General features: G+C 43.5%; 1 protein-coding gene across 1 annotated transcript in view; it reads left to right on the forward strand.

The window, feature by feature from the left end:
- ADGRB3 (adhesion G protein-coupled receptor B3) overlaps window positions 1-23,850 on the forward strand; it is a 624,198-nt gene that overhangs the window by 322,539 nt on the left and 277,809 nt on the right. Inside the window, exon 11 of the mRNA XM_065400780.1 lies at window positions 3,346-3,454. Coding sequence (XP_065256852.1) covers window positions 3,346-3,454 — 109 coding nt within the window. The remainder of the gene's footprint in view (window positions 1-3,345; window positions 3,455-23,850) is intronic.

The raw sequence follows: 23,850 nt of genomic DNA on the forward strand, positions 1-23,850 counted from the left end.
AATTTTCATCATTTGAGTCAGATGCCACCAGCAGCAGGTTGATTTTCTTTTTTGGTGGTTTGGGTTCTGTAGTTTCCGCATCAGTGTGTTGCTCTTTTAAGACTTCTGAAAGCATGCTCCACACCACATCCCTCTCAGATTTTGGAATGCACTTCAGATTCTTAAATCTTGGGTAGAGTGCTGTAGCTATCTTTAGAAATCTCACATTGGTACCTTCTTTGCATTTTGTCAAATCTGTAGCGAATGTGTTCTTAAAATGAACAACATGTGCTGGGTCATCATCCAAGACTGCTATAACATGAAATATATGGCAGAATATGGGTAAAACATAGTAGGAGACATACAATTCTCCCCCAAGGAGTTCAGTCACAAATTTAATTAACACATTTTTTTTTAACAAGCGTCATCAGCATGTAAGCATCTCCTCTGGAAGGATGGCCGAAGCATGAAGAGGCATATGAATCTTTAGTGCATCTGGCATGTAAATATCTTACGACGTCAGCTACAACAGTGCCATGTGAATGCCTGGTCTCACTTTCAGGTGACATTGTAATTAAGAAGTGGGCAGCATTATCTCCTGTAAATATAAACAAACTTGTTTCTCTTAGCGATTGGATGAACAAGAAGTAGGACTGAGTGGACTAGTAGGCTCTAAAGCTTTACATTTTTTTGTTTTTAAGTGCAGTTATGTAACAAAAAAAATTACATTTGGTTCCACTTACATGATAAAGAGATTGCACTACAGTACTTGTATGAGGTGAATTGAAAAATACTATTTCTTTTGTTTATCATTTTTACAGTGCAAATATTTGCAATAAAAATAATACAAAGTGTGCACTGTACACTTTGTATTCTGAGTTGTAATTGCAATCAATATACTTGATAAAGTAGAAAAATATCCAAAAATATTTAATAAATTTCAATTGGTATTCTATTGTTTAACAGTGCGATTAATCACGATTAATTTTTTTAATCGTAATTAATTTTTTTAGTTAATTGCGTGAGTTTACTGCAATTAATCTACAGCCCTAATTTATTTGTTTATTTTTGAGGCAGTGCTGAGTCCTTGTTTCAGGTTTAGTGTAGTTTTATTTTTCTTTTCATCAAATATTCATTAGACTTGTCAGTTTTATGGAATGAAAACGTGCTAAGGTACAGTTAAAAATAAAATCATATTTTATGAGACAGAAACAAAAGCATCTGAAACTAATAAATCCTTTGCAAAAGTATTTTAAAGTTCTTATACAAAGCTCGTCACAGCAAATAATCATGAAAAACACATGCATATTTCATTATATGAGATGAATATTTCACTTAGTATAAACAGCATTAACTAGCTGAAAGTGCTAGAGAGAGAATTCTTTTTACAGGGCTAAGCAATCTGATTCTGTGTTCTTTCTAAAGACTACCGAGTTAAGATTTGCAAACCAAGGGAATTTTCACCATTTTTTCCTGCCAGCTTGCATAAGATGATTTGCTTTGAGCAAACTGCATTTGTACACTACTTTGGATCCCTGAGATTGTGCTCTGCATTCTTCTTTCTGGTAGAAAGAAAGCCTCATTCACTATCAATAAATTGCTGACTTTCTATCAGAATACAGCTGCAGCAGCTCAACATCCTTTTTTTAGATTAATTGCCAGCATCAGAAACCATTAATTATGGATTATATAGAATACAAATATACAGCACCCACTTTAATACATGCCTTTTGTTAAGAGCTGATGTAAAGCGCCTCATAGAGGACACCATTTGCAGTCCACAACAATAAATTTTTATTGGGCCTGCAAAACTCAGAAATTATGCTATGTATTCTTTATCGCCATCTACTGGCACTTTATGTATTAACTACATACTTTCCATATACACAGATATAGAGCACCCATGTAACACCTATGGCTCGATGGTTTCTCCTGCAGTTATTTTCTGTGAAATTCTAACTGGAGTGAATACTGAGAACAGACCCTTTTGATTGAAATGCAGCCTTCTTACTCAGTCCAGAAACATGTACTGCTTGTTTGGTGTGTGGATAATATTGATACTAAAACATTTGTTACCTTACAAGAAGTCATTAGAAAAATAAATTTTAAATCTGCATCACTCAGGGCAGCATTTGTACCTTGCCAGGATCTTGAACACCACAATTAATTAGTGTAAAAGAAAGTAGGTTGTTGCTGCCCAAATCTTTAATATAAGGGCCTGCATAGACTACAGAACAGAGCATGCAATTGCCCACCTTGGTCTGAGAGGCTCTGGAGCTAGACACATCAAACCATAGGAAGGAACAGTATTGGATGTTAGGACTTGTAGTCTCCAAAAGCAACACATGCATATTAAAGAAGAGAGTGGCTGTATTCCCAAATGCAGAACAGTATACAGTGAATATCATTTACATTTTGTATTTTGACCATCCCTTATGTATGAGGACAAAAAATGTATTGTGTCTTGCAGGATATCCATTTAAAAAAAAATGTTTATTTTACAGGAAAGTATCCCTTGTCCATGACGCAGACAGTAATCCTTTCAATGATTTACTGATGTATATGTTGTATATGATATCAGTTTATCCACTAAATGTGTTAATAAATGTAACGGTTTCTAATCTCTTGATACTATTGCATAATTAATACATATTTTTTGCCCTAATGCCCTCTCAGGACCATGAAAATGAAATATGTTTTCTTGTAAATGGACTAGCCATTTACCATTTGGCAATCATATAAGGGTGCAATTCTGCTGTTGCAGAGATCAATGTGGATGCCTTTAGTTTACTACTTTATCTCTGTGCTAGCACTAATAATAATGTTAAAAATGAATACACACAGATTCAAGAATGCATTTTATAGTTAAACACTGTTTCAAAGCAACAAAGATGATACCATACTGCAAAGAACTAAGGGCCAAATTTAGCCTTCATATACATACACAACTCGTATCAACATTGTTGGAGGTTGCCTGCACAGATTTGAAGGCAAAATTTGGTCTACGTTTGTTTCTGGAATATTATTCTGAAATACAGTAACCGTTACTGAGGGCTGTGGAGAGCAAAGAATTTGAATCCTTTTCTGTTAAGTGCATTAATTTATGGGCAAACATCTCACAGTTCTTGGGCAAAGCTGATTTTGAATGATATTGTGAGAGATCTTGTCTGCTCGCCTGGGGATAAATGATGCATTGAAGACTAAAACATATTGTTTTGCAGTAACTTAAAACTTTGGACATTAAAACATGATGAGTACAATTTAGCTGTTGAATGTCCCAGCTCATTTTATTGTACTTGGTTATGTGAATGATACAGAGTTTGTGAAGGTCTTGCAGTTATTGTGTATCTGACCTTCATTTATTAGATCTATCCAGGATCAGTGGAGCTAATGCAGGTGATTGAAGATTTTATACACATTGTTGGAATGGGGATGATGGACTTTCAGAATTCATACCTAATGACTGGAAATGTAGGTAAGAAATAGGAATTTCTTTTATCAAATATTTGAAAATCAAAACATGCAAGTATGTACTTTATACCTGCTGTCTATATGATTGGGATCCTCTTCTAAACTTGTGTTTTGGTGTTTGGTCATCTATTGTCTAGTTTATTAGTCTATTTAAAAGTGAATGTGTGAGTAGTGAATCTTCTACTTTCTCATCTCTCACAACCTGAATATAAAGCTTAAGATCCTAAATAAAATCCAAAAAGTAGCCCATGTTATGCTATGCATATACTAGAAGCCTGCCAGTATACACAATGATCCAAATAGCAATTTGAGACATGATAATTAATAATTTTAGTGTATGTATATATAATTATTAATGATCATGTCTCAAATTGCTATTTGAATATTGTGTATACTGTATAATTTTAGTGTATGTACATATTATGTATATATAATGTGTACACTAAAATTATACATACATAATGTGTGTATATATATATATAATGTCTGTATATATATATATATATATATTAATTATAATGTCTCAAATTATATATCAATTTGAGACATTATAATTAATAATTTTAGTGTGTGTGTGTATATATATATATATATATATTAAAAAAAGCTAAATTGTGTATATATATATAATTAATTGCTTAATTCACTGGATAAATGTTGATTTTGTTGACAATATTTCTACTAATTTTTTATTCACCCATAGACCTTATTGTGCATATTGTAGTATGTTAGTAATTAGCCTCAGCAAATACTATTAATAAAACCTAAACATCAGTTGTCATTATATAACGAAATCATTTAAAAGTTTGGGTTACTTAGGTTTTCAGTTTTTCTGTGTGTGTGTGTATTCAAAATTTTGTTTTGATTTACTTTTTAAAAGACTTGTTAGAGCAGCTGTACAACATTCATAATGCCAGTGAAGACTGAGACAATATAATAAAATAACATTCAGAACATATGAAAGATGTCATCAACCTGGACTCAACCTATTAGGGGCTGTAATTATCTCTGAAGTATCAGTTCATCTAGGGCATGGAGTACTAATGCATTTGAAATGACCCAGACTGTAAGGCAATTTTGAGTATTTCATCTTGTTGCCATAATTTGCAGTGACTACTATCAAGCTGTCTGGAGTGGCTCATGAACATGGGTGCCAACCTCCAGGCAGACTGTTACAAATCAGGGCATAAACCCTAAACTGGTTGTGTGTTTTATAATTAGATTTCACCAACCAAGAATCAAGCACTATAATAGCCTTAAGATGGAGTCAAAGACAGTCTACCTTGGCCACTCTGGCTATCTTGCCACCCAAGAAAACCTGCCTTTATGATAGATGGTACCTTGCACCAAAAATCACAACAAAATTCAGGTTACTTCCAGTCCCAAAGGATCAGTCACTTACCCCAGGTCAAGTACACCCTAGTTCTTACACCAAAGATAATGCTTGAAGTCAATCCTTTAATAAACTAACTAAAGGTTTATTAACTAGGAAAAAGAAATAGAGTTATTTACAAGGATAAAACAGGTAAACATACACAAACAAATGAGTGACAGTCTTAGGTTCCAAATAGCAATAGAAGCCGCTGTCATGTGCAAGCTTTATATGTCCTTCAGGGCTAACCAAAGCTGAGCAGCTTAGGGATCCTTGCTTAACCTTAGAACTATTGCCCTTTCCAAATTCCAAGTAGCATAGTGATATAGTTCCTTCTGGTCAGGGAGTTTTATTTCCTTCCTTCAGAGTTCAAACTGTGATGGGATGGTTATGTTCACATCCCCTCTTCATCGGTGTGGGTGTGGGGGGGAGCAATCAACAGAGACTTTTGTCCATTGATGTTCCATAATGGTTCGCCTGGTGTCTATAGGCATTCTTTTGATGGGCAGGAGATGACATCTCTTGTGGTAAACCAGTATCTCACACTTGGTAATGCTTCTGTCCTGACTCTGGGGGTTTTCAGTTTCACAGCAAACAATTTTATCATTACAAAGCAACACTTAGGGCTTATCTACACTGGCACTTTACAGCACTGCAACTTTCTCACTCAGGGGTGTGAAAAAACACTCCCCTGAATGCTGCAAGTTTCAGTGCTGTAAAGTGCCAGTGTAGACAGTGCACCAGTGCTGGTAGCTATTCCCCTAGCTATTGGAGGTGATTTAGGGTGACCAGATCACCCAAGTCAAATATCGGGATGCGGGGGGTGGGGGGGGCGCAAAAAAACACCCTTCCTCCACAAGCGCTGGAGGGAGGCCCAGGAGACACAGGGGAAGCGCAGGGCCAGGGTGAGTGAGAGTCCGGCCTGGCCCCGAGCAGGCAGGACTCAGTCGGGTGGTAGGGAGAGTAGGGGGGCGGCCCGCGGGGCCAGGCAGCGGCTGTTCTCCCCCCCCTTGGCAGCGGGACTCGGGAGCAGCCGCTGCTGCAGCTCCCACTGCCGCGGGGGGAGGAAGAGGCCGATGGCCAAGCTCGGTGGCTGCGGCTCTGGCGCCCTGGCCCGAACCCCCCGAGCCCGGGCCTGTTGTGGGGACCCAGCAGCGTGCGCTGCGCCCAGCCCCTGGCCTGGCCAGTCGCGTCTGGGCTGCTGTGGCGGCCCCGGAGTGGGGGCAGCAGGCCCCAGCCCCCCCGTCCCGCTCGGGTCCCGCAGAGGAACGAACAGGCCTGGGCTGCCGATGCCTCCGCCCCGGGGCCACCGCGGGATTGCACCAGCTGGGCAGCAGCCCAGACGCGACTGGCCAGGCCAGGGGCTGGGTGCAGCGTGCGCGCTGCTGGGTCCCCACAGCAGGCCCAGGCTCGGGGGGTTCGGGCCAGGGCACCAGAGCCGCAGCCGCCGAGCTTGGCCATCGGCCGCTTCCTCCCCCCGCGGCAGTGGGAGCTGCAGCAGCGGCTGCTCCCGAGTCCCGCTGCCCAAGGGGGGAGAACAGCCGCCGCCTGGCCCCGCGGGCCGCCCCCCTACTCTCCCTACCGCCCGACTGAGTCCTGCCTGCTCGGGGCCAGGCCAGACTCTCACTCACCCTGGCCCCGCGCTTCCCCTGCGTCTCCCGGGCCTCCCTCCAGCGCTTGTGGAGGGAGGAGGAATGGTGAGCCTGGTGAAGAGGCGGGGATTCGGGGAGGGAGCCAATGGGGGGAGGAGGGGGCAGAGTCGGGGCGGGGGGGGGCGTGAGCACTTCCGGGCTCTGGAGCATTTTCTTGTTTGTCCAGTGTCCCGACCGCACATCGGTCGGGACGCGGGACAAACAAGGAAATATCAGGACAGTCCCGATAAAATCGGGACATCTGGTCACCCTAAGGTGGTTTAACATTGCAAGTGTGGTGGTTTAACATTGCGGCAGCGCTTTAACATTGCTAGTGAAGACATGCCCTTAAATATTACCTTATAACATGGGATACAGATATAATAAGTCTAATGCAATGCACAAGCTATGAAGTCCAAACATTTGAACACATTCTTATAAACTTAACATGTATGTTAACTAGAAGTGTGTGGTTGGAGGGTGTTTTATTTCTATATTGAAGCAGGTTATCTCTGGATAAAACCCCTTCTCACCCCATGTCCCTAGTTGTCACCTATCACCCAACACTGGAACCCATAATGGATATCATTGTTAGGTAAAAAGCAAGTCCTTACTCACCTCTCCAGCACCCGAGTTCGTGCGGAGTTGGTATGGGCTCACAATCTGTCAGAGACCAGACACCAATTCGTTGATCAACGGGCTCACACTATCCTTAGCTTAAAAGGCTTCAGAGTAATGTGGCAAGTTTATTAGGGGTGAGCATCAATATTTATACACAGAAGTAAACAAAGTGATTAACAGATCATAATGGTCATGCATAATCAATCAAGATTCTACAGGATAAAACAGGTTAAAATGTAGATTCAAAAAGACAAAAGGGGAGATAGCTACTTAAGGGGAAGAGGGTGTCATGAGTAGTTCGCAGGTCAGAGCTTTGATTAAAAGTTCAGACAGAGACATCAAGTCTGGGTTAAGTTTAAGCTCATCAAAAGTTCAGACTCAACATTCCTCCATTTGTAGCTTTGGGATAACTATTTACCAAAAGCTACACCCCATTTTAAGGAGCCAAGGGCCGCTTGGCAATTTCAGCCTGGGCCAACTCGAAGAGAGTAAGGCCCTTGGCTGAAGTAGGAAAAGAATAAACTGACCCACATGAGTCTATGAGGGAGGGGACACACTGAATACAGCAACACAGTATTATAAGGATTACTATGGCCCCAACAATACCCACCAAGAGTTTTTTAACCCACCCAAATCCAGGCAGCCAATTCCATAAGGCTCCCCACCAATCATAAGGTGGCTGGCCAGAGGAGTAGTTCTTAGCCATTTCCCTTAGATGTTTGGTACGTTGAAAAGTGTCAGAGTAGGTGTCATTTACAAAAACACAGCATTCTTCATTTATGAGGGCGCAAGTTCCTCCCTGGGCTGCTAACATTATGTCTAAAGCCATTCGGTTTTGCAAAGCTAACTGGCGCAGCTGGGACATTTCCCCGGCCTGATTCTCAAATAGGGTCGCAGTTTCATTGGTTAAAGATTCTAGTAGTCCCTGTAGACGGATGACACCACCCCTCAAGCTAATGAGACCAGCCCACCGCTGCCACGACAAACCATCACGGATATTAATATCTCTGAAGGTTTCACGGATGTTACGAACGTGGGGAAAATGAGGGGGAGTGAGGGAGATGCGAGAAGGCGGTGTTAGCCACGCTAAATAACATGACCCTGCCCAATCAGGGGAGAGAAAGTAATAAGCTTTGGGCCCGCACACCCAGTATGTTCCATACAATGCGTTTCGGGTATTCCATTGCTCAAAGTAGGAGGTAACCCACCACCCGTTGGACCATTGTTCCCCTGGTAACGCAGAGGGGTCGTTGTGCGAACTGCAGAGGCACAGTTTGGTAGTGGTGTTTTCAAAGGGCAGTGTAGTACTGCTTGAGCAGTTGTAGAAGGCAATCGTATATCCCTTAGCAATTAGTTGGACACCCTCGTGATCTGAGCAGGGCTTCTTAAAAGCTGACTCTGAAGGCTTGCCCACCCATGAAAAAGTTGGATCGGGGTGAGGGATCCACATATGGGATAAGTGGGATGCGCAAGGCTTGAAGCCAAGATTTTTACTAAAGGCGGTACCATTAAAATACATGTTGCATTTACTTGTTCCCACAAAAGTTGACCCCTTTTCTTTAACAAAACACAGTGATCCTGTCTGATTGGTTACCCTGAGATATCTGTTAATTGGCACTCCTGTTTTGTCCCATGTAAGATTGTGTTGGACTGGATTTTTTTCTCTAGCCGGTGGCATCCAAGTCATATTAGCAGTGGTCAGGGGAATGGGTGTGAAGGGGAGTCCCTGTTCTGCATTTACTGGAAATTGAGTACATACCCAGCAATTACTTCTATTTCCTAAAATACGAGTTTTAACCTCCTGGGAATATCTAATAAAAGCATTATCTTCATAAGCAGAAAATAAACTAAAAAGGCATAATAAAAAACATACAGTTGTCAGAATAAAAGGTCCTCTCATTTTTGCCGAGTCAATTTAAGTCTGATGTCTGAAAGAGGTAAGCTGGTCCACTGGTCGGAGGCAGTGTCCTCAGTGGTGGCAAGAGCTGCTGGTCCGTCACTGTGGTCCACTACGGCTGGCTTGACGTGGGAGTGGTGGATCCAGGATTTGCGTCCTTCCAGGAACACTGCAGTCTGGGTTGTTAAAAGAACCTGGTGGGGTCCAGTAAACCTCGGCTGGAGGGTGTCGCCACGAACGAACTTTTTGGCCCAGACGAAGTCCCCTGGTTGGAACGGGTGGATCTGTTCTTCCAGCGGCACGGTCTGGGAAAACTGCGAGGCTTTCCAAAGGGTACGGAGGCGAGCCTGTAGGGAGAGAAACTGGCACGCGGTCATATGATCCCCTCCCAATAGTGAAACATCAGCACGTGGTAGCGCCCCGCCTTTGAAAGGGGGGTGTCCATAGAGCAGTTCAAAGGGGGATAATCCCAATACACGGGTTGGGCGAGTACGAAGGTGAAACAGGACCAAGGGAAGTACCTGAGGCCACTTTAACCCTGTTTCCTGACAGTATTTAGCCAATGTAAACTTAAGCTCCCTATTCATACGCTCAACTTTCCCGCTAGACTGGGGGTGGTAGGGTGTATGAAAGGAGTGTGAAATGCCCAGTCCTTGTTCTAAACGGCCAAGGACATGACCAGTAAAGTGAGGTCCGCGATCTGAGTCAAGCACGAGAGGGATGCCAAAACGGGGTACAATGTCTCTAAGGAGAATCTTCGCCACTGTGGCGGCAGTACAATTAGCAGTAGGAAAAGCTTCGACCCAGGAAGTCAGAGGGCAAACCAAAACAAGGAGGTACTTTTTCCCAAAAGCCTTTGGCATATCTGCAAAGTCAATTTGAAGATGTTGAAATGGAGCAGCAGGCGGAGGTCTTCCACCCTTAATTTTGTTAAGAGGCGGAGCAGGTCCATTACGCTGACATGTGCTGCATGCTTTCACTATTGACAGGCAGTAGGGTTGAATGCCTGGAGCATACCAAAAGCGAGCGATGGTGTCCACAAGGGCGTGCGTGCCGTAGTGACCCCCCTTATCATGGTGCCAGCGAACTGCCACGGGGTATGTGGAGCGAGGGAGGCAGGCTCGGCCATCCGGCATAAGCCAGGTCCCTTTGACCAGAGTGGCTCCGAGGCTCTCCCACGACTTTAGTTCAGCAGCGGGTACTGGTACGGGGTGCGGTGGAGTAAAGGAGGAGGCTGCAATAGCCAACGTGGGCATGGCTAAGGGTAAGACGGCAGCCGTCTTGGCGGAGGCGTCAGCCAAGGCATTCCCACGGGTGACGGGGCTATCATCTTTAGTATGGGCCCGGCAGTGAACTACAGCCAGGACCGAGGGTTCTTGGAGGGCGTCCAAAAGCTTGTGGATGAGGGGGAGGTGCTGAATGGGTTTTCCGGCAGCTGTCTGGAAACCTCGAAACTTCCAGAGGTGGATGTGACAATGCACAACTCCAAAAGCATACTTGCTATCAGTAAAAATGGTAACGGTCTTACCAGCGGCCAACTGGCAAGCTCGGGCCAGGGCATAGAGTTCGGCGGCTTGGGCTCCCCAGTTGCCTGGCAGTGAGGCGGCCTCTTGAATGTCCCATTCAGAGGTGACTGCATAACCGGTGAAACGCTTGCCATCAACATAGAAGGAGCTTCCGTCCGAGAAGAGGATGCAATCAGGGTTGTCCAGTGGCACGTCAAACAGGTTGTCCCTTATCTGTAAGATGCTATAAACTACTTCCACACAGTCGTGCTGATCCTGGAGGACTGGCAGGTCAGGAAGCAAGGTAGCTGGATTAAGGGGCCCACACCTTTCAAAAATTAGGTTAGTGTCTTCTAAGAGTTCGGCCTCTAGCTGTTGCTGACGATGGGCCGAAAAGACTTGGGTTGTGCCCCTACGCAGAAGGGCTGACAAGGCATGAGAGGTCCAAACCGTGGTAAAATGACCCAGGGTCAGGCTCTTTGCCTTTGTGATCAGCAGGGCAGCTGCTGCCAGAGTCCGGGTGCAGGATGGGGTTCCCTGAGCGACAGGGTCGATCTGCTGAGAGTAAAAAGCAAGCGGGAAATGGTGGGGCCCGCTCAGCTGGGTAAGGACGCCACTAGCAATTCCGCCCCTCTCGTGGACAAAAAGGTGAAAGGGTTTGCTGTAATTGGGGGGGCAGAGAGACATGGAGGAGGCCACACTGTCCTTGAGTAACTGAAAGGCTTGGATCGTGTCCGGGGACCACTGCAAAGGGTCAGGAGCAAGGTTAGCAGTGAGTCGGTGGAGCGGTTTGCTTAACTCCCCGCAGGACGGCAACCAGGGGCGACAGAAGCCAATTAATCCTAAGAAACCTCGAAGTTGTTTCTTGGTGTTTGGCAGAGGGCAGTTTTGGATAGTTTTTATGCGGACTGGGTCCATTTGTCTCCCCTCTGGGGTTAATAGGAAGCCCAGATATCGGACCTTCTGTGAGACCCACTGAATCTTGTTAGGGTCTACCTTGTGGCCTCTGGTGTGTAGGTATAATAAAAGTGCCTTACCATCGATGCGGAGGGCAGCTTCTTCGCGGTTACCTAATAGGATGTCATCTACGTATAGGACTAACGTGGATCCCTGCGGACTGGTGAAGCCTTCCAAGTCGTGGCGGAGGCATTGGCTGAAAATCGTGGGGCTGTCTCTGTAGCCTTGAGGAAGTCGTTGCCAGACATAACTTTGTCCCTCCCAGGTGAAACCAAAGAGATACTGAGAGTCTGGGTGCACAGGAATGCTGAAAAAGGCTGATTTTAAGTCAATAACAGTGAACCACTCAGCATCCCAGGGGATTTGGCTGATGATAGTAGCTGGATCAGGAACTACTGCATGAAGAGGGACCACATACTGATTAACAACCCGTAGATCCTGTACAAAGCGCCAACGAATAGGGTCTCCATCCTTTTTAGGAGGCTTTTTGACAGGCAGTATAGGGGTGTTACAGGGAGTGCGCTGAGGGCGGACTAGCTTTTGTGCAATGAATCCCTCGATAATGGGGCGGATGCCCTCCCGGGCTTCCAGCGACAGGGGGTATTGAGGGACTGACGGGGGGGTTAAGGAGGGCTTCACTTGAATCCTTACTGGCTCTGCCGAAAGGAGCAGGCCAACATCAGTGTCAGAAATTCCCCAGAGGGTTAAAGGCAAGTCAGTGAGGTCAGGGGAGAGAGAGGGGGGGGTTTCCCAATTACCCTGAGTTGGGGCCGAATCTCCTAACACTGTCATCAACAATCCTACCCCTTCAGGAGTGCAGGTTAAAGTAGCCTCAAGCTTACAGAGTAAATCCCGGCCCATCAAAGGGATCGGACAAGCTGGGGAAAAAAGAAAACGGTGAGAAAAACATTTATCAGCATAAATAACATTTAGAGGCAAAGTGAGTCCCAGAGACTGTGGGTTGCCCTCCACCCCAGTTGCAGTTTTAACCTCAGAGGATAGCCAGGGAGAGGGGGCATGATTTAAAAGAGAGAAAGTAGCTCCAGTATCAATGAGGAAGGAGACAGGCAGTCCTTGGACTGAAAGGGTTAGACGAGGCTCTTTGCTGGGAGGGGAGAAAGTGAGGAAGGAGCCGGCTAAAGACATTAAGGAAATAAGACCATCACATTGTTTGCCTTCGCCCCCGGGGTACCGTCATTGAGGAGGCTGAGTTTGCTGCAGCTGCTGCTGTTGCCCGTAGTTGATCCAGGCCTGGGGAACGGGCTGAGCTGGTGGTGCAGGGGTGTATTCGTCCCTGGTGTAAGTATCTGCGGATGCGACCGGACCCTCTGGGCGTCCCCAGGGGCATTCACGTTTAAAGTGACCGGGCTGTCCGCACTGAAAACAATTTCCTGGTGGCTGGGGTTGCCAGGACCCTCTTCCCCGAGCACCCTGAAATCCCCTGCCACGGCCACGGCCTCTGCCTCGAACACCGCCGCGAAAAGCTAAAGCCATCAACTTATATTCTTCCTTTTTCTCTTTCTTTTTACTACTTTCCCTTTCTTTCTCCCATGCAAAATCAGCTACGTCCAACACTGAAGTGACTGACTCACCTCCCCAACCAGGGCGAAACTTTAAGAAATAATCCCTTACAGGGGGCACTGACTGATTCACAAAAAATGAAATAAGAGTAGGGTGGTCTGCTTCTCTCTCAGGATCCATCTGAGTGAACATTCGGGTCCCCTCCAATAGCCTCGACCAGAACTTTCTGGGTGGCTCATCAGATTCCTGCCGAATCTGCATGAACTTAGCCTGATTAGGCGAGCGGCGAGCCATTTCTTTGAGTCTCTCTAACAATCGCTCTCGATCTGTTCGCAGCTGAGTCAGCCTTGGCTGATTCCAGTCTAGGGGATTCCAGCCAGCGGCTTGATCCCGCCTATCCATCCAAGTAGTATTAACCGCATCGCTATCCCCCCATGTCCTTTCTGCCATCCACAATCTACTACGTTCCTCTCCGGTCAAAACTCTACTTAACAACTGATCTACATCCGTATAAGTAGGATTATGACTTGAAAACAATCTTTCTAAAAGTTCTGTGATCTTTCGGGGATTTTCCCCAAAGGACCCTGACAACCGTCCCCACTCTTTCAAGTCCCATTCTAGCCATCCTTTATATTCCACAATATTAGTATGTTGTAACTGGCCATTATTGTCCACAAAAGGTTGGTCGTGCACCTGTAAAGGCATTTCTCTTACACCTTTATCACTCACAAAAGGTTTGGCGGAGGCAGCCTCTGGGCTATCCTCAGGGGAGGGATATGCAACCTGCTGCATCTGCTTGATCTTTTGCCTAGTAATTACTCCTCCCGAGGTGTGCCCTTCCATTTCCCCCTTATCCCTCTGCAGAGATTCCGATCTGGAGTCCTGCAGATTCCCCTCTGCACTCTGGAGAGAGTCCCCCTGCGGAGGAATAGGGGCAGGTGCAGTGGGGACCAACTGACGAGTCAAAACACGCCGTGGTTTACACCCTTCATTGAAATAACATGGAGGGGGTTCACTCTCGGGAGAGTACCTGACTGCCATAATTTTTAAAGATTTCCACAGCTCTGCTGCTGTGTCCCAACAAAACCAGTAACATAACTGTCCCGGATGGTCTTTTTCGATCTGGCTCCTTACTCCTCTTAAGGCAGCCTGTTCGAAAGAGCCATACGAAGGCCACCTCATCTCCGGGTCGGCCAATACCGCGGTATACCCAGTCCAATTCCTTACACACAGTGTGTACAACTTCCTCCTAGACATTCCTGTCTGTACTGGGAGTTTCCCTTCGTTCCATAACTTATTTACAATCCCCAACGGACTCTCAAGAGGCACGCTAGTCCCTTGACCCATGGTGTCTGACAGGAGCCCTCCAACTGGCGTTTATCCTGCTGTCCAGTACACGACCCCTCAATATTGAATTGGCTGGGAGAAATCTCCCGTGGCGCCTGCCAATTCGTATATGAGTGGTCTGACCACTGGACAGAGGCACCGCACCAGAAGGAAATCCCGGACGAGCCCCCAAATTGTTAGGTAAAAAGCAAGTCCTTACTCACCTCTCCAGCACCCGAGTTCGTGCGGAGTTGGTATGGGCTCACAATCTGTCAGAGACCAGACACCAATTCGTTGATCAACGGGCTCACACTATCCTTAGCTTAAAAGGCTTCAGAGTAATGTGGCAAGTTTATTAGGGGTGAGCATCAATATTTATACACAGAAGTAAACAAAGTGATTAACAGATCATAATGGTCATGCATAATCAATCAAGATTCTACAGGATAAAACAGGTTAAAATGTAGATTCAAAAAGACAAAAGGGGAGATAGCTACTTAAGGGGAAGAGGGTGTCATGAGTAGTTCGCAGGTCAGAGCTTTGATTAAAAGTTCAGACAGAGACATCAAGTCTGGGTTAAGTTTAAGCTCATCAAAAGTTCAGACTCAACATCATCAAACAGCTACAACCCATACTCAATGGGGACCCCATCCTGAAAGAAATCTTTCCTGAACCCCCTTTTCTGGCCTTCTAATAGCCCCCAACCTCTCCAAGCTCATCATCAGAAGCAAGCTCCCCACAGAGCAGGACACACCAACTCAAAGTGGTACCAGAACCTTCCAGAACAACAGATGCAAAACCTGCAGACATATCTCCACTGCTACAATGGACCCCCTGCCATATACCTTTCAAGATCCATGGGTCCTACACATACCTATCACAACAGGTGGTGTACCTTGCCCAGTGCACTAAATGCCCCAATAGCAACTATGTAGGTGAAACCATACAATCACTATCCTCTCTAATAAATTCACACAGGAAAAGATAAAATACAAAAACACTACATAGTGATCACTTCTATCTCTGACATGTCAGTCCTCATCCTCAAAGGAATCCTGCACAACAGTTTGAAAAGACGAGCTTAAATTCATAACTTTGCTAGACACTAAAAACAACCCACCCAGCTGCTTCCCCCGACTTCCTTTCATCCTTGTGACTGGAGGGGTTTTAATGGGCCACTTCACCTTGAATGGTCCCTTGAAATATGTGTTAACTACTTATGCTAAACAGTCTCCTCCATCTTGTAATTAGCTGTGACTTTCTGAGACCATGTCTACACTACAAAATTATGTTGACCTAACTTACATCAGCATAAGCCACCACAAGTTATTAAATTGCTTTTGTGTGTGCACAATTTGCTCTTTGTGTCAGCGGTGTGTGTCCTCACTAGGAGCACTTGTATTGATTATATTGTCAGTGTGGACATTGTGGGATGGCTTCTGAAAGCCAGTAACAGTCTAGGTAAGCAATGCAGTGTCTACACAGATAGTGTGTCGACCTAATTACATCTACCATTTCTCTACACTGGGGAGGTGGTGTCACTAAATCAGCATAGAGAGGCTCTTACGTCAGCGGAAGCCAAATTTAAGTGAAAACAGTTTCACAGCTAGGTCGACGCAAGGCAACTTACATCAACATAACCATGTAATGTAGACCAGGTCTGAATAAGTTTCCCAGATCTGCAGAAGAGCTCTGTGTAAGCTTGAAAGCTTATCTCTCTTACCAACAGAAGTTGGTCCAATAAAATATATTACCTCACCCACCTTGTCTCATCAGAATGTCAATCTCTTTTAAAGTGAGGCAGTAGAACTGGTCAGAAGACACTATGATTTAAGAATTACTTGATTTTGAAAACACCATACAAAATATTCAAAACATTGCTAATGAAGAACCAAATTTATAACCAGAATAAATATACTGGCATGCAGTTACAAATATTTGATGTATTGTTCCGATATTCTTGATTCATGACTAATATAAATCACTACCTTGATGAACAGCACTATTTGATAATATTTGTTGAATAATTTAGCCAGACAATGACAGGGCAGGTCTACAGGTCTATTGTAGCGTGTGTGGTGGAGATGCTCTATGCTGACAGGAGAGTGCTGTCCGGTCGGCATAATTACTCCACCTCCATGAGAGGCGGAAGCTATGTCAGCAGGACACTGTCTGCTGACATAGCACCGCTGTAACTTGCGTCGCTCGGGAGAAGGGAGTCTTTTTCACACTCCTGAACAATGTAAAGTAGATTGATTTAGCAATCCAATAGTGGAAACCTGTCCATATTTTGTTAAATTATTCATTAAATATTTCTTAAAATAATTTGCCCAGCTTCAGAATTGGATGAACCCTAGAATTGTAAACAATCAATGATGTAAGGCCTACTCTTGTATTGGGGAAGTTCTAGGGAAAGCATCAGAAGGTACTGTACTCTCTGTGCCTCAGAATGTTTAAAATGTTGATTAATCTGATAGTTTGTTGCTGTTAATGAGTGTCATGGTGGTGGCAGTGGTGTTGTTTAATATTTGTATTGTGGTAGTACCTAGAGCCCCAAATCAGGAGTTGTCGTTATTATTTATCATTTGTATTGCCATAGCACCTAGGAGCACTAGTCATGGACCAGGTATCAGGACCTAGTGTGCTAGGCCATGTACATATATAGAGCAAAAAAAAAAAAAAAAAAAAAAAAAAGACATTCCCCGCCCCAGAGAGTGTGTTTGAAACCATTTTTATGGCAAAATCAAAGATTTGTTGATTAACACAGCACAGCCCATACCTTTTGGCATGTTTGACTGCAGCCCAATCCGTTTGTGCTCAAAAGAGTGACTATAAAAAATGACATGTAGGGATCCTGTGTATATAGCTTCTACATCATCTCCATATCAAATGGGAAGTAACAACTTTCTTTTTGAATCAGAAATTGTGGTGTGCACTAGCTACTCATGTAACTGCATAAATTTAGTAGTTTTCCTTTGATCATCCTCCTCCCACTCACACCTAATGTTTTTTAAACCCTTAGGACTAGAGTCTTACTTAGACTATGTGCCCAGGCAAGCAAGTGAAAGGGATTAAGAAAAGTAAGAGAAACTTATACACTTATGCTGGCTAGCTGGACCTTGGGTCCTGGCACATTGAAGCAAATGGGTTGTCCACCTACATTCTCCCTCGCTGGAGCCAGATGGCAAGGAGGGACAGGAAATGGGCACAGTCTTGGCTCTACTACCTCTGCTCACTGGCCACAGTAGTTGAGCTGGTGTGGCATGAGGAGGGAGAAATTGATTGCTATTATAGTCTGTCTGAAAAATTACTACCCCCTGCAAGAATAAGGATGGGGGGATCTCTGAGTCACAATGCCTTCCAGGTTTATTTCTGTTTTGGTTAATCTTACACGTCACCTCTTGCTCAGGGCTGTTCCTAAACTCAGGTTAATTAAGGCCTCTGGCTGCTGCAGCAATACAAATAAATAATAATTTTAAAAAATGCAGGCAGCTTCTACTGCCAGTCCTCCAAACTCACTCTGGGATCTATGGGTATGTCTACCCTTTGAGCTGTAAATATAAATTCCAGCTTGAGGAGACATACACATGCTAGCTTTAATCAAGCGAGTGTGCTAAAAAATAGAATGTAGCCACAGTGGTGCGAATAGCAGAAGGGACTGCCTGCCCCTAGTGTGTACTTAGCATCTTGGACAGGTAACTGCTTGGAGCAGCTAGCCCCTCACACCACTCGCATTGCCACAGCTACATTCTATTTTTAGCATGCTAGCTTGATTAGGTATGTCTCCTCATGCTGGAATTTACACCTCCAGCTCAAAATGTAGATATAACCTGAGAATCAAGTTGGGTTTTTCCTTTTTGCACCAGTAATAAAGGTTAGTCACACCAAATTCTGTCCTTGATTAAGCTGTACAATCCCACTGTCCCCAAATTATACCCTCAGTGCAACACAGTTGCCTTCATTGGAGTTACACAAGTGTGACTGATTGACCATGTAATTGGAATGTAATTTTTTTGCTATTACATCAGAAGGAATACATCCAGCTCATGCTCTCTTAGCTGTATAAACTCTGTAGTGCTAACTAGCATAAAAAGTATTAAAAGTTATTTTTGTCACAAAAGTAAGCAAACATGTTGAATACAGGAAGCAGATCTGTGCAGAGAGAAGGGGCCATTTTTACACATAATTAATAGAGCAGAACTGTACTATAGTTATTTTCATGTTCTGTTTTGTAAAAACTGAATATAATAATTTTCAATCCCCTCCGACATTTCATGCATCCATTCAGAATCCCTTTTCACATAAACATGAGAAACAAGATTCAGTACTTACGATGAGCTGCTTCTTTTTCTGATGTGCTGCGGAATAGAAAGATTCCAGTTCTGTAGCAAATTTCACAGCCTCAGAAGTGTCCTTGGTTTCCATTCACTGATTTTAATTTGCATGTCCACATCCAGTTGAACAGAAGTAAACTGATCCATAGATCATTTATCCTGGGCATCCACACTTGTAATCGGGTTTGACAGATATGCCAATCTCCTCAGATCTTCTGCAGATGGAGTGTCGTTTTCCTTACTAATCCTTAGGTGATCTCTGTCTAACTCAGATTCAATGCTTATTCTGAACCACACATCAAAGTGTAGTTATAAATCCAAAAAAAATATCTCTCTTTTCCAGGACCAAATTTTGCAGCACAGTCAGAACAGGTCCATTCACACTACAGCTCCCCCCACTCCTTCTCCATTCTTCTCTCAAACAAAGGAGAAGTTGCTGGAACAAACTGAAAAATTAAATAGCAACAAGTCACCAGAACCAATAGTTTTCCATCAAGAGTTCTGAAGGAACTTAATAATGTGGCTGAGCTGCTAACAAGAAATCTTCAATCTCATTAAAATCAACTGCTGGACTGGACGATTGGAGTGCAGCAAATGTTGTACTTGTCTTTAAAAACTGATCAGCTGGATCTGGAAATTATGGAACAGTGAGATTTACTTCAGAACCAAGTAAAATGCTTCGAACAGTAATGAAAGATAGACACTTATATAGTAGGGCAGATCAGGATTGTTCTGTAAAGGAATATTGGATACCCGTTCTGAACTAGATTTGTTTCAGTGTAGCAGCAAAGGGATGGTTAAAAGAAAACTGGCTGACCAAATGTACTTGTTTGTAGTGTTGTTGTACCCATGATGGTCCCCGGATATTAGAGAGACAAGGTGGGTGAGGTAATATCTTTTATTGGCCCAACTTCCTTTGCTGAAACAGATAAGTGCTCTGTGTAGCTTGAAAGCTTGTCTCTTTCACAACAGCAGGCCGAGGGATGTACTGGCTGCCACTTCCAGCAGCTCCCATTGGCCTGGAGCAGCGAACCGTGGCCAGTGGGAGCCGCGATCGGCCAGACCTGCGGACGGGGCATTGGTAAACAAACCGGCCCAGCCCACCAGGGGCTTTCCCTACACAAGCGGTGGCCCCAGTTTGAGAAACACTGCTGTAGCACAATAGAACGGGATCTGAGCTGGGTGATAAACATTCTTAGAGAGATGGGGTGACTTCTCATTGAAGAGAGACTGAAATTATTAGAATTGTTTAGTGTTGAAAGGAAATTAATAAAAAGGAATATGATAGATGTATGAAAAATAATGAATGGGAAGAGAAGATAACCAATCTTTATTTAACCTTAGTCCTAACACAAAAACATTCAGGGGTCCTTTAGCTAAACTGTAAAGCAAAACATTTAAAACTGGATGAACAATGGAGTCCATTGCCATAATCATTGGGCTAGGTGCCTAGTAGGAATAAAAGGAAAAACCGTATTGGTCATTTATATGGAGAATGGGAACAATCACAGTTATACTCGATAAGATAAAGCACATCAGAATGGATACTGGTCTTCATGCTTCTGGGCATAAGCCAAACACTAACTGATCGGCTTGGTCTACACTACCAATTTATGTCAGTATAACTACGTTGCTCAAGGGGGGTGGAAAATCCACACCTCTAACCAACAGTTATATCAACCTAACTCCCAGAGTGGACAGCGCTGTGTCAGCAGGAGAGCTTCTCCCATTGACATAGCTACCACCTCTTGTGGAGGTGGAATACCTACACAAACAGGAGAAGCTCTCCCATTGGCATAGGGAGCATCTTCACTAAGTGCTACAGTAGCAGAGCTGCGCCAGTGTAGACAAACCTCTTCATCTTAAGCATCTGGTACTGGTCATTATCAGAGAGAGACAGGGGCTAAAAACAACCACTGGCCTGATCCGATATGACAGTTCCTACACTCCGAATCATTCATTTAGGATTTCATTTTGAGCTGGGCCAAATAGGCCTTTCAAATGTTTTCCTTCCTATTTAAGTAGGGAAAGTCTGATCTTGGCCCTCTGAAAATCTATAGGAAGCCATAGGGTAGAAAAGTCTTTTAAAATGACTGCCGTTCCCATAGCCTCTTTCTTTTTCATCTGAGATTCTCATGTTCCTCTGTGCATCTCTCTGTTAACCAGTTTGTGGTTGGTTCAAGTTCCCTCATTGTATTCCCTTTTCTTGAAACATTATTGTTCATATTTAGCAAATGGATGCTTACCTCTTCTATCTGTTTTTCCACACCAGTTTGGGCATGTAACAGTGATTCTGTGTCTTATCTTATCGTTCATATCTGATCTTACAGTATGGTTACATTCTTACATTTCCAACTGATGTTTGCCTTGAGATCACTTTTCATCTGTGCTGCTAAAGCTGATTTAATTTTCCTTTGCTAAGCTTCCTTGCTAGTATCTTTCTTTCTAACTGATTCACATTACCCCCTGACCACTTCCTGTTGCCTCCTTTTTCTGGCTTTAATTTCTTCCAGCATTTGTAGCTATATCGTCCATCTCTGTTTAAGTCAAATCAGTGCAAGGATTTTTTTCACCATTAAAATTTAATACAGATTTTTGACACAGACATTGCCACTTTCAGAAGCAAACACAACTAAGAAAAACATGTGTTACTTATAAACAAAGCACATTTGCTCTGGAATCATTAAGGCACAATAAACAAGAAACCCCCTTATGCCACTTTCAGAGAGTCACTTTTCAGAGTAGGACCATGGTTGTCAGTTAAGATCTGCATAATTCACAGGGAAATGACTTCAGTCTACAAGGGAAGGAAGAGAAAGATATTACTGTGAGTTTTTTTAAAATGAAGTTGTGAGGCACACACAATATGATATGGTGCTGGCCAAGGTAAGCTGCAAGAATCTACAAAGACTGATAGGTGACTGGATTGGTGGCTGTTATTTCAGTTTCTGACAAGTCAAGAAAGGTTTAGACTTCTTTATTGGGACAAAACCTTGATGGGAGAGAAATGATTACATAGAGAATCAGGATAACCCTTACTTATCTATATTTATTTACAATATCTACTTAGCTCCTATTAACACTTTGAACTATTTCTCTTTAGCAAAAACTGCATAATCAGCAGAAAAATGTACATGTTTGTGGATCTCCAGCAACTGCACAGGTCTTGGGTAAAATCCTGGGAGTTTTGCCCTTGACTTCAGTGGAGTCAGCATTTTGCCTAAGGTTTAAGTTTCAGCCAAATATCTCTCATAATCTGTTGCCTCATGCTGTGAGAAGTCTCACTCCTCACTTGTGCTGTGCAGGAGGAGAATGTGGAAGCAAAGGTGACGCTAAGCCTCCTTTCTTCTCCTTCTGATCCTGTGGCTAGCTAGGGACCAAGCTGGCCCATAGCACAATTAGTGGTGTAGTTTAAGGGTTATTCTAACTTATGCCAGCTTGTGATGGTGTGTAAGGCCTTTACTCTGATAAAGATCATTGCTATGTGAGCCAGTCTGGCCCCCTCTGGCCTCCAGAAGTCCCTTGTCTTTCCCACCCATATACCCTCTACATCCTGGAGGTCAGGAGGGTCTGGCATAGAGCAGGTTACACTAGCTTTACATCAGTTGAGGATTCCTCTATGCCATTAGAATCCTAAACAACTCATTTAAGACAGGTTTTAGGTCTCGTTGCATCATTCCAAAAGGCACTTCTCCCTCCAACCAGTTCTATAGTTATCTCTTCTCTCCCCTCCCTCTCCGTGCCCATATCCATGAAGTTTCCATTCAGGTACCAGCCGGCAGGTCTGGTAATCTCCTGGTCCTCTGGAATGCCTGTGCTGGGCTATTCAGTTTCATATAAGTCAGTTATCTGGGAAAACCACAGATTCATTTCCAGCTAAGATGTTACCTTACCTGACATAATCTTCTAGAATACCTAATAAATAAAAGTCAGGGTGAGTGACTCCACTCCTGGGGAGGCCTTGGGGTTAGCTGGCCATGTTGGTGCTAAACAGCCACAGCTGAGGGGTTGAGGGATTTCAGGATCCATTTAGTCTTCCTTGGCCATGAAACTCAGTTGGTCCTTGGGACTTTGCACCATGGATGCCCCTTGATACAAGATTTGTTTCTAAATAGCTAGGTTATTGATACTATATAACTGCTTATATGACTCCTGGTGGCTATAGTATCTCAGCGCCTAGTGCTAGTGAAAAACAAGAAGATGTAGTTCTACAGAGTTTCTAATACAAAGAGAGAGTGAGTTCTGACCATCAGTCTCACTACTAATCCCAGTCCTTTCTGGCAACTTTTCTTCTTTCTGTTGAGTGTTTGTTTATGCTAATGGTGTCTGACCAGCCTATCTGTTACACTGATGTGAGATTTAGTGCTGTATCTCTTAATGTCAGCACTTCAGGGTTGTTCAGTCACATGCCATAAATAATGTGCAGATCTATAAATGCACTTAAAAGCTGAGCAGCTTTTAGGAATCATTCTTGTATTTTGGTCTATTTCTTGACAAATGGAAAAATAAAGTTATAAAACAACTAGGATGTTCATTTCTTCTTCAATATATAAATTAATGGCCTGAAACTTTCAGTCAGAAAAACAACTTTGTTTTAGTTTTACTAGCATACATACTCTCACCTTTAGCTTGTAATGAAATTATTGACATATCCCTAAACTGAGCCATGTCAAAATAAAATAACAAGAGCCCTTTAATGAACTTTTGAGGTTAACAGGAATTCAACAGGTATAATTTCAACATTCTCCCTCGACAGAGAGAAAACTTGATCTGTCAAATAAATAGGAGTGAAATTGCTGTAGAACTACTAGAAACAGCAACAAGTCTCTAATCATGTAAAATACTGAACTGTTACTGAGAGTGTTGGTGGTTGTCTTATACCCATCAATAAATGGTCATTTAAGAAATGAATCAACACTGGATAAACACCAATCATAATTTTCACAAGATCAGGTGGATCAATTTTGTAGGAAAAACAGTTTTCTGGAGCTTCATTGCACTGCTCATAGTTCTGAATAAGAGCAAAGGTCAACAGATTAACTGCTTTCTTTGACATAAAAGGGGAGAGATCAGATGGGGGCTATTTAAGCAGCTGGAGCTGAAGAACTATATTTAATAAGTGTGCTCACAATAACATTTTGGAGAATTAGCACTGAAACCTGAGAAGTTTATCTATGCAAAGAATTAGTTATAAGCAATATAAATTGTTCTAAATTTGCATTTTGAAGTTTTGAAC

Source organism: Emys orbicularis, chromosome 3, assembly GCF_028017835.1.
Source record: "Emys orbicularis isolate rEmyOrb1 chromosome 3, rEmyOrb1.hap1, whole genome shotgun sequence".
In the NCBI taxonomy this organism is placed as follows: domain Eukaryota; kingdom Metazoa; phylum Chordata; order Testudines; family Emydidae; genus Emys; species Emys orbicularis.